Source organism: Lontra canadensis, unplaced genomic scaffold, assembly GCF_010015895.1.
Source record: "Lontra canadensis isolate GAN:19392208 unplaced genomic scaffold, GSC_riverotter_1.0 scaffold3, whole genome shotgun sequence".
Lineage (NCBI taxonomy): Eukaryota > Metazoa > Chordata > Mammalia > Carnivora > Mustelidae > Lontra > Lontra canadensis.
In genome coordinates, this window is record NW_022630997.1 from 31,025,254 (window position 1) to 31,037,396 (window position 12,143).

At 48.1% G+C, this 12,143-nt stretch overlaps 1 protein-coding gene across 1 annotated transcript; it reads right to left on the reverse strand.

Annotated features, from left to right (window-relative positions):
* Window positions 1–2,707: 2,707 nt before the first annotated feature.
* Window positions 2,708–3,676, reverse strand: ZNF488 (zinc finger protein 488). Its single transcript, XM_032877819.1, has one exon. It carries the CDS (start codon window positions 3,668–3,670, stop codon window positions 2,708–2,710), a length of 963 nt encoding a protein of 320 aa, XP_032733710.1. The 5' UTR covers window positions 3,671–3,676.
* Window positions 3,677–12,143: the final 8,467 nt, after the last annotated feature.

Consider the following 12,143-nt stretch of genomic DNA (forward strand, 5'->3'; position numbering starts at 1 on the left):
TGTAAACCATCCATGATGCCACATAACCACATGCTGAACAGACGCATGGCAGGCTGGGAAGGATGTGAGCTCAGAACTCGGTGGTCCTGGGACGGTATTCTTGCACCATTTCTCCTGAACCTATGATCTTAGAAGAGACGCTTAACCTCTTGGAGCTTAGTTCCTTCTGCAGTAATACGGGAATTAAAGGCCTACCTCCCACGTGTGTCATGCAGATTCAATGATGTATGTCCCTGTGTCATGCGGAGCCTCAGGTTCACACTCCAGGGGGCGCCTTTTCTTACCCACATGGGATGGCAGAGGAAGGAGGCTCCCTGAAGCTTCAGCCCCCTTCTGTGGGGAAAGGAACCATCCTACAGAGCGTCCCTTGTTTCTCTCAGTGAAGGGAGCCTGCAAGAATGGAAGTGCTCCGTTGGTGCCAGCAGGAAGCACCGCTGGCTCCTTCCAGATGCGGAGGCTCCTTCAGGAGGTCCTCTCCTCTCCTCCAGACCACCCTTTCCCCTGCAGCCAGAGGAGTCCCCAAAGTGCCTCTCAGAGCCAGCAGTCCTGTGCTCTGGGCCAAACTCCTGTCCTTGGAGGCCTTCCTCCATCTCCATCTCACTCGGTTCTCACACAGACCTTGTAGTATCCTAGAGCATCTGTAGCTATGGTGCCCCCCCAACCCTATCCATCGCCTTCCATCTAAACCTCCAGCACCTGCTGAACTTCCACAATCTGCTCTTGCCCCCACTCCTCAGGAGCCTCTGGGAGCCCCGCCCTCCCCTCCCACAAGTCTGGTGTGAGCCTGCTCCCATGTGCCCGGCACCCCACACAGACCTCTGTTTGGCATCTGTCACGCCATACGCTAGGTTGCAGACCCTGAACAAGGACCATGGGCCGAATTCAGGTGTCTCCCCTGGGGACTGGCACCGACCATGACACAGCAGGGGTGCCTGGGGAGATCAATAAATGAGTGAATAAATGGCTGGTTCTGGGTGGAGAATAGAGGGGTGTGTGGGTGGAACGGGAGGGGAGAGAGAGTCAAGGGAATGGGGGTCGGGTGGGCCAGGTGGGAAGAGCTGCTGCCTGCACCAGGTGGACACATGGAAAGAGAGAGAAAAGGTCAGGTTTGGGGGCTGTGTGGGTGGATCACTGGCCGCTGAGATGCCCCAGCAGCAGTTTCCCAACCACAGCCTGAGCTCTGCATGGGTGGCCCCACCAGAGGGTTGAAAATTGCAGATCAAATGAACATGTCCTCAAAGGGAAGTGGAAACCAGTCAAAAGAACTCACTGACTCAAAAGAACTCCCAGCTGATGGCCTTACACACAGACTGGCCTGAGTTACATCAGAGTTTAGGACTGAGGTTTACAAGGACAAAGGCAGATAAACAACAGTTACTGAGAGAAACACAATATGCAGTAGGTTCTGGTAGCCAGAGTTTTCTTAATTCCCACAAGGTTTTAAGCCTAAACTGTTGTACATGATCACTTCCTGAGAGCTAAGGGGTGTGTGGGTCTGAATTCACATATTTAGAATGTGAAGAACCATGGAGCGAGTGTTGGTTGAATTACTGGTCCCAATTCTTCATGCCCCTTCGGTAGGATTTCACATCTGCCCCCTCATCATGGCTTCACTGTGGGCAGCACGCACATATCACCCATTTACTTTGGGCCTGGCCATTGACTTGCTTTGGCTGAGAGGATATACGTAGAAGTAACCCAAGGGATGCCGAGATGGCTCAGGCAATGGTCAAACGTCTGACTCTTGGTTTCGGCTCAGGTCTTGATCTCAGGGTCTTGAGATCCAGTCCCATGTCTGCCTCCATGCTGAGCATGGAACCTGTTTAAGATCCTATCTCTCTGCCCCGCCCTCCATACTCTCGAATTCTTTCTCTCTCTCAAAAAAAAAAAAAAAAAAAGGAAAAAGTGACTCAAGCAGAGACTTGAGGTGTGCTTCTGTATTTGGATTTTCCTTCTTGGGTTCTTGGCATAAACATGAGAGAAGTATTACCTGAGAAGCCCATCAGTACTAGAGTAAAACATATGAACTTAGAGATGATTTGTGACCTGGAGCCAAGCCTAGCCAAGACCAACTCAACCCTGCCAACCCATAGACCCTCAAGTGAGAAATAGATGCTTTAAGTTGTTTGCCAATGAGATTTTGTTATTTAACAACAGCTGACCGATCTGGACAATAATAAATATCATTTACTTAGTGATCACACTGCGCCAAGTGTCATGCAAGCTATTTCCACACACCTTCCCACATAACCCTGACAACAGCCCTAAGACACAGGTGTTCACCCTCTGCATTTACAGATAAGAATACTGGGGCTTTAACTTGGTTAAAGCAATGTGTCCAAGGTCAGGGCTAATATGTGAAAGCTTTGAATCCAGGTTTGTCTGCCTCCAAAGCCCAAACTTGCCTCCACATGGAACAAACAGAAAGGTGACAGAAACAGGACCTCCATGTTGTGCCTCACAGTCCCAATGCCCCAGGTTTACAAAGCATATCATTTTATTGCATGACTTTATTTCGATCAAAACACATCAGAGCTGAGGATTCTCTTTTTCAAATGATGACCAAGCTATTCATCTACAAACTCCAATGCAGATGGTCCTGCTGACAAGTCTGACCAGCCTTTCCAAAGGAAACACCCGTGAGCCATCTCTGGTTCCTTGCCAAAGCTTAGAAGATGCCCCTACAGGTTTGCTCCACAGACACTAGCTAACTGTGAGAAGTCATGTGCCGAGACAGGTGGTGGCGCTCCTGGAAGTATTCATGGCAAATGGGACATGTGAGGGCCTCTTCTCTCAGCTTCTTAGAATGTAGGTCAGGCCTTGCGTGCTCCTTTTTGTGGTGGGACCGCATGTGAAAGACCAGGTCAGAGGTCAGGCGAAAGGACAGGTTGCACTTTGCGCACCAGTTCTGGGTGGACAGGCCCAGGGATGTGAACGTGGGTGGCAGCAGAGCCCAAGAGGCAGAGGAGGAGGACGATGAGGGCATGGGCATCTGGCCCATGGCATGCTTTCGCCACAGTGTGGGGGCACCCACTAAAGCACTATAGACAGGAGCATTTTGTGGCAACATTTGCAGGTGCCAGAAATCACCCACCAAAAACTTAGAATTTGAAACTTGACCCCAACAAGGGACATCTACCGTGTTGATGAGTCCCAACAGCTCCCCAAGGACGTCTGCCGGTCCACCTGCCTGGAATATAGAGGGTGGTCCCGGTCTCCCTGTGGGACACCTGGCTGGTTTGCTGAAGGCACTTCTCTGTTCCCCTCGGGCTCCGCTGGGCCACAGGCTGCCAGCCGGATCCCTGGGGATATCCTGGGTCAGCTGCTGGGGACCACGCTGGCCTGTGGGATTATCATGCTCCTTCTCCTTGGCTTGCGCACCCACCAGCCTCTTTTTGAGCCGAGGTACCTCCGTGAAGGCGCTCTGCCCCTGTTCCCAGCATACCTTCTGCGACGTTGGCCTTCCCAGTCTGAGTCTGCCTGGGGTGGCTAATGGCACCAGCTCAGCACAGGCCTCATGCTGACCCCCACTGCCTGGGGCAGCCTCAGAGTCCAGGTGGTTGGTTTTCTCCAGCAGCACTGGCTTGCAATCCTTGCCCTGGTCAGCTTCACTAAGCCGCCATCTGTTTTCAGCCGAAGAGCTCCACACAGCACCCTTCCCAGCAGCCATGTTCACCAGCAGGGTGTGAGCTGGCTGACGAAGGTGGAGACCGCAACAGCTGTCAGTCTTCAGGGGCGCTGGTGTTCTGGAGGGCTTGGCCCAGGGAGGAGCCCTGAGACTGGAGAGCTCCCCTTGGCTGCGCCAGCCACGCTTGGACCACAGGACTCTGCACAGAGAGGAAGCGACAGCGGTGAGACATGCGCTCTTCATCTTTGTCGTCTGCATCCAAAGAAGCCTGATTGCTGCAGATGCAGCCGCTCACCCTTACTCAGAACGCTGTGCCACCTGCTTTCACCTCCAGGACTCCCTCCTCAGGGAGGAAGGACCACACCACGGGCCCTGCCCCTCAGGGACCGGGCTCAGCACTGACCCGCACCTGCCAGCATCCAGGCAGCAGCTGCTGTGTTCGCACAGAACACAAGGTGTCAACCACCGGGCAGTTCTGACCCAGCTGACAAATCTAACGTGTTTACACCCTGATTTATGAAAAGCTTTCAATTTTTTAGAGCAGTCTTGCTGCTCAGTGTGTCCATTTTCCTTCCACACCATCAGACGTGGCAGGACACTGAATGGAGCTCCTGCAGCACACGTGGCCAGAGGGTAAAGGCTGAACAATAAAATGCCCGGGCATGCCGGTGTGGGTTTGGGCCCTGATCCCACTCTTGGGGGACAGCCACTTCTTCTCCACCTGGCCCTGGCCCTGGAGCAAGCGTGGGTCTACCCCGTATCCACTCGCCAGAGTGCCCACACTTAGTTCTCCTCAGACATTAATCCATTTCCTTCTCCTCTGCTCACCTTTCAGCTGTCCTCTTGGGCCAGTCTCCTGGGCCTACTCAGGCAGACCAGCCTCCACTTTGCCCTGGAGGTGCTCAAGGCTTGGAGGAAAGTCATTCATGGCCATGAGGACGAGAGAGGACCATCAGCCCTGCTGGGGAGGCTTTCCTCCCTGCCCTTCCCTAATCAACTCCACCAGCCAGTTCTTGAAGCTAGAACACCCATCTTCAAGCATCCCCCCCACTGGTGAGCAGCACTGGCTGAACTAGACTCACATGCACACACACACACACTCAAAGACACATACACTCAGAAAAACAAACACATATACGCACATACATACACTCACCTGTACACACTCAGACATACACATACACTCACACACACACACACATTCCCCCCAATTCATCTTTCTCCCCCCAGATATGCCTCAGACAACCCTCCAGATGACAATTTAGAATGACATGATGTCTTTCCCAAGCCTGGACAGGCACCCATGCTACTGTCCTCCCATGTCCACCCATGCTACAGCGGGCTGGGCTGCACCCCGCACCCCTCTGCATACAAGCCCACTGGGCTGCCTTCTCAGCTTGGGAAACCTCAGCCAATCGCAGCTGCATAGACCCAATCATCAGAAGTGCCCAGAGTGCCCTGAGCCACAGACGTGACAACTCTGCTTTCAGCATTCAGATTCGAAACATGGGATCTTACTGCGGAATGAAATATTTACTGCCAGAGATGCTTCATCACGTAAACATAGCAGTGACTGTTTGTTGAGTATGTAGGTGAACACATGCCAGAGACACCAGAGGCTTCATATGCCTTATTGCATGGCATTTTCACCATAACCACATGAGGGAAGCTGCATGGTTCAACCCAAGTGCATTCATCTCCAACCTGCCAAATGCCACACTGCTGAGTGCAGTGCTGCCTTCCAGCTTCCTGAGACCACTGTGGGTCTGAATTCTGTCAATCACTGTATTAGATATCCATCCAATTTCATGCTCCATCAATTTTATTATTCAAATCTTAATAATAATAATGGGACCATTATTAGGAGGAGAAAGAAAAGGAAATAATATAAAATAATAATAATAATGATAATATTGAGGAGCAGAAGAAGAAGAAAAGGAGGAGACAAGGGTACTGAACTGGCTGGGGACCTTTGGCATGACCAAGCTCCCTGAGGGTCACCTCTTTCTCATGCATCAGCCTTGCTGGGCTAAGGTTACTCAGCTAAGTACAAACCACGTCCTACAACACTGGCTGAGGCTCCATCTAACCAGTCCACTCTGTGACATTGCCAGATAGAAGCTTCTCAAAGAGGAAAATGATGTGTGTCTGATGTGGCCTGTCTCCCAGTGAGCCTGTGCCAGCTCCTGATGCTCATCTCTTCCTGTCAAATGGCTCACAGGCCCTTGCCCAGGGTCAATATCGGACCCTGGGTCTCATCCAACTCCAGGATTCACGCACCTATCCTGTGATCCACCTCCCAGATGACCTGTACAGAGGCATGATGTCATCTCTGGGGTCACATCATGCCCTGACTGTGAGTTCTGGGTCAGGAGACCACATGCACAGCTGCTTGTGCTGCCTTGCTGCTTCTTCCTTCTTCCTATGTGGTCCTTCCAATACCTTTTGCAACTGGAGGATGGTTCTCTGCCAGACGTTCAAGTGAATCTATGCAGCCCTTGTTCTCCCTGCTCCCATGCAATAGTAAGGGACCCTTTGCTGTCCCTCCACTCTCCTCAATAGCCTCAGTTCATTCTGTGCTCTCACCCCCTGACACGATCTGCTCGTCCTCATCAGTCTGTTGTGTGTGTCTTGAGAAGGGTTCTCTTGTCTTCCTTGGATTTTTTTCAGTCTGAGCTTAGCAAGAAACCCCCTGAGCCACACAGACATCGTTCAGTACCCCCACCATGGTCTTCCTATTGAAAGGACCTCATTTTGATCCCAGACTCTCCAACACTTCTGAGCCCTTAGATCATGGGTTTATAAGTGATCTTCTTTGAAACCTTCTGAATCTGAGCTCCCCAAGTTGACATGGTGTATGACTATATCCATCCTTCCCTACCATACAGGATACTTCTCTCTCAGGCTTCAACCTTCCTGGGCCACCAGTGAGGATTCCACTGATGAACACAAGAAGGGCTACATTCTTGGGAGATGAAGCTTCACCCACTTCACAGTGTTACAAGCACATGTGTCCTTGTTTATTACCCATTTCCAGGGCACCGAGTGCAGACGCTGATCATTCTTTCACCTGGTCACATTCTGTTCATGCTATGCCCAGGCCATCCCATGATCATCAAGCCACATATCACACAGAGGATAAGTGCATGGGCTCTCACGTCAGATGCTGCCACCAAACTCAACTCTGCTCTGACCAACCCGATGACCACAGGCAAGGTGTTGATCCTCTCTCTGCCTATCTTCTCAACTAAAAAAGGCACTTTCTAAAAAAGGATCACCTTGGGGCCCACTTCATCAGGTGGTTGGTAAATATTAGATCGATTAAGGTATCAGAAGTGCTAAAGAGCCTGGTTCAATAAATGTTAGGTAGCATTCATTTATTCATTATTATCACACTAGTACAAAGGGTAAGAGTCAAGTTCCTGACTGCCTTTCCTCTCCTCATGTGCTCCCAGGAGCCAGTGCACAGTAGTGACCAGTGCACAGTGAACCAGTGCACAATGAGTGACCAAAAGGCCTGCCTGTTTTCCTCCTTCCCCCTTCATTCATGTGAGAAAGAACTTTTAGTAAACAACTGGATGACCTCCTTTTCCTGAGGTATCTGGAGGTACTCTCCAACCTCGGTCAGCTGACCATCTTCAGCCTTTCCAAGCTGTATCTCACTTAAAAACTGGATCTTATTCAGTGATACCATTTACCCCACCAACTATGTCTTCCTCTGCCTGCCTTCCTCTTTAGCTAAAACAAACAAGAGCAGATAATATCTCCTGTGCTCTAATCCTTTGGTTTCTCTAGACCTTGGAGATGTTTCTCAGACCATTCTGGAAGGTGCCAGAGAATAATTATCTACCTAACTCTTCTACATATGGATTGTGACGTCCTGGGTTTTCCTGAACGAGAAATACACATGCATACTCCTAGCTCTGGAACCCTGAGAAAATTAAAAACTGGGGAGCTATCCAGGCTTTCCTGGAGGCTGGCTGACGATGTCACAGAGCTGGGAGAGAAGAGATCTTTCCAGCCAATCCCTACAGGCTCTACATCCAGCTCTGCCTACACCCCTTCAGCAACAATGCCTGCTGTGTTCCAGCAAAACCAAATGCAGAATTCCTAGAATGCAGCCAGTCACCAGGCCCATAATATGTTCAACTGGAGTCCTAACACAGCTTGGCCATGTAGACCAATGCCAATGACAACCTTTTGGGGAAAGTCTATGGCTTGTATATCAAACTGTTCATCCAGACTTTACCTGATGCCAATAATAGCATCATCATCTACTAGAAAGGAGAGATACAGCCTACCAAAAGAAGGAAATGAAATTCAAAAGCATTGCAGCTCAACACAAAACCTTGGAAAAAAATCTTTTTATTGTAATTATCTCTTTTTTAAAAAACTGAATGTTTAAAACAAGTAAATAAAACTTTATTTTTTTATTATGTTATGTTAGTCACCATACAGTATTACCCATTTTAAAGAAAAGTTGTCACTTCCTGGGTTTCTGAAAAAGAAATCTGCTAAGCAAAGCAGACATGATGGTTTTAAATCATTTGCAAAAGCATCCCTTCCATCCCACCTCTCCAGAATTCTGATACATTGGAAGTCCACAGTACAATGACTTAAAAGTCAATTTGACTCTTCAGCACAGAAAACAACCCCCTGAATCAAAGTTCCATGCACATAAGAATTTGTCCAATGTTCTTTGATTTAAAATGAAAAAATTCTTTCAATAAATACACTGCAATCCTCTTCCATCATGATTCATTTTTGTTTGTGTGATTTATGTAAGGTCACATTTCCTTTCCCATAACAACTGAAAAGTCAAAGAAACTGAAATATCATTAAAATCATAATAAACCAAAAGGTAAAATTATTTTTAAAAAACCTGTGTTAGGTGGTAATTAATAGCTTTAAAAACAAACAAGCATATATATATATATATATATATATATATATATATATAGTGCGTGTGTATGTTTGAACATACAGCTATATGTCATAAAAATAACATAAAACAATGGAATCACATCTCTCCGACAAAATCACATTTTTAACAAGAAGAAAAAACATTGCTTTAATATACAATACTTCTACTTTATTCTCCCCAAATGAATCAGGTTTGTTTTTCTAGATTTCTTCACTTAGTATGTGTCTAAGACAATCTTTGATATTAAGATGAGGATATTTTCAACTGTGGTCCTACCTAATGTACACAAAAACATTAATCTTAAATGCCACAATAATTGCTATAAAATGCCTGTCTGATTCACCATAATTATGGAACTTAAATTCTGCACATCAGCAGCACTGACAATTATCTATTTTAGAAACATACAGTTAATTTCATATTTTAACTCTCAATGGTTTCACATGAAAAGCCCTGTCATCTCTATTGTCTTCCCACAAGTAAGCTCTGAATTCCACCCATTCCCTCCCTATCAACCTGGCCTTACACAATTTCCAAGGAAGGATGGTGTGGGCCCCAATGTCCCCTCAATGTTTCTGCATGATTTAGCTTCCTGGTATGCTGTCTGTGCCTATTACTACAGGCAAATGTCAAGAAAACGATTCATTCAATGCCTTGTCTCTAAAACCAACTATTTTCTTCCAGCTCACCCCAAACCTCAGATATTTATAACTAGATTATTTATGTATTTTTCCCAAAACAGGCGCTGAATGCCCAAATCTTTGGATAGAGTCTGTTGGAGAAAGGATCTGGAACAGAGGCACCATTATTACCCTAGTGCCCAGCGCAAGCTCCAACTGAGTATAACAGAGCAACCCAGGATGAGAGGATGGGTGGATGGATAAATGGATGAATGTAAAGAACTGCAGCCTCAAAAGTCATCCTAGGAGAAAAAAAAAAAAAATCAAAAGGCAAAATTCCTGGGGGGGGGGGGGGGGGGGGGGGGGGCGAAGGGAAAGACCAAGAGAAAGAAAAAGAGAAGGGGTAGGACAGGGAAAGTAGGTAATGAAGAAGAGAAAGACAAGAAAAAGTGAGATACACGACGGAGAAAAACAGGAAGAGACAAGGAGACAAAAGACAGAGGCAGAAGGCACGGACTGGGGGGCACGGGGAGAAAAAAGGGGGGGGCGCGGTGAAGGGCGCTGGCGCCGAGGGGAAGAAAGAACCGGGCAGTCGAGGGCAGAACTGCTCACTATGCCCTGGGGAAAGGCCAGCAGAAGTGGGATGAAACGCACCCCCCACGTCCACTCGCAGCCCGTCCCGGGGGCAGGACGGCGCGTCTCACCTCGGCTCTTCCGCGGCGCTGGGCGCTGGAGAGGCGCTGGCAGCCGCTACCGCTTCCAGGTCGGACCGCACCACACGCGAGTGGGAACCTGGCGCGCGAACCCCGGGGGCCGGCCGGACCCCGCCCACCCGGACTGCTCCCGCCTCCGGGGCGGGGCCTCGGGCAGCCCACCCCCACGGCCCCTTCCGGGAGGGGCCTGCGGGTCGACGCAACCCACTCAAATGGGAGCAGCGTGCAGGCCTCCCGCGCTCGGCACGGCAAACCTCGATCCGCCTCCAGGGGTCTCGGCGTCCGCCCACGCCTCGCAGCAGCCGGGCTGAGGGGGAGCATCCCGATGCGGGCCACCCCACCGAGTGCCTTGGGAGGTGGCGCCTAGGCCACGGCGGAGCCGCCCCTGCCGCTGCTCACCCGCCCTAGACGCCGCGACTTCTCCGTGGGGCCCGGGGTCCCAGGCTGCGGCCCGGGTGTTAGTGCGGGCTCCCCCCCCGCCCCCACTCCCGGCGTCCGGGCAATTCTTCCTCCTGCCAGCTCAGCTGCGGAGCCCACTGCATCTCTGCATCGCCGCGAGAATCTCCCAAACTTCAGTGGAACTGTCCCTCTGCTTCGGGGACTCCTCAGCGGGGAGATGGCAGCACTGCGCCAGACCACGGTGAGTTCTGCGACCTCACAGAAAGCAAAGGTGTCGGGGAACTTAAGTACCCACGGAGGTGGGTCGGACCGTTGGGCGGCGGAAGGGAACGGCTTCTGAGGGGGGACATTCATGACAGAACTCGAATGAGCTCGTAGTGACAGGTGAGAAGAGATGGGAGAAGTGTGTCAGGTCACCAGAATAGTTGCAATGGCAGCCAGACGTGAGGGTCCCATTGTTGGAGCGCAGAAGGAGGGCAGAGCAGATTAGACTGAGGAAAGGAGATCCTTGACGGACTGGAAGAGGAAACAGCGCTGAGTCCCTGCTCCTTTCCTCCTTCAGTCACTCAGTCAGTTTTCTGGATGCCCGTGGGGGGCAGGGGATGCAGGGACAGAAGGGGACAGGTTCAGTGCTTTTCCCCAGGTTTTGGAGCATCTATTACACGAATAAGATTGTCAAAAAAGAAAAAAAAAATGTTTTATGGTAAATCTGGGGGGGGGGGAAGCTGATTCAGAACATACATTAGAAGAACCACAAAGCAAAATTTTCTTTTGGTGAATCTGGAAATGAGACATCAAATCCCTAATGTGAGTATTTATATAGCTTTAGTGAAAGAGAAGCTTAGAGGAAAATTTGTGGCCAAAGATGATTATGTTATGGGGGAAAATGGTGAAAAATAAATGAGTTGATAATTAACCTAAAAGTATTTGAAAAAGAATACTAAAATGAAACCCAAAGAAAATGAAAGGGAGAATATTTTAGAGAAAAAATAAACACCAAAAAATAGTAAAGTATTAAAAGCCAAAAGTTACTTGAAAAGATTATTACTATAGATAATATTCTAATGATATTGATTGTAAAACAAGACAGTGCTTCTCAGTGATGATGATGATGATTATAACCTCCCCCAGGAGCTTTTTAAATTTTTTTTTCTTATAGACCCCCATGAAATCTTAGTACCAAAAATTTACTGTATATTTCTTTATGTACTGTGCTTTGTAATTAAAAACCATAAGAAATATTTTCACCCTCTTGGGGAAATATGCTCCCTGTTGTGAATGTATAGGCTAAGGAAAGATACGAGTAATATTAGCAATTAAAAAGATATACTACAGATAGAGCTGAAATAGAAAACTCAAACATATTCTGAACAACTTTATGCCAATATATGGAAACAAATATCCAAATTCCTAGGAAAAAAAAGGTACCTAAATGACTGATAAAAGAAATACAAGCACAAAATAAGCCAGTGTGTTCGTCTGCTCAGACTGCCATAACAAAGTACCACAAAAAAGTTCCTCCTCTAATGAAACCAGACCTATAGGATGAGAGCCAATTTCTAAGGACCTCCTTTAACCTGAATCACCTCTTCATAGTATAGAGTATACTATGTGACTGTAATGTGACATTATATATTAGATATATAATTAAATATTAGTCACATTAAATATTAGAGCTTCATAATATGAATTGAGGTTGGGGAACACAAATCAAGAATATATGATATATATAATATATTAATAATATGTAATGTCCAGGAAACATTAAATAAATGATACCAGTAGTTTAAAAAATTCTCACAAAGAAAACACCAGACACAGATGATATTATACCAAATATACATGGAGCAGATTGTTAG

Bases quoted from the DNA above. Each gene is read 5' to 3' on its own strand.
- ZNF488 (XM_032877819.1), bottom strand. From the start codon at position 3,670: ATGGCTGCTGGGAAGGGTGCTGTGTGGAGCTCTTCGGCTGAAAACAGA.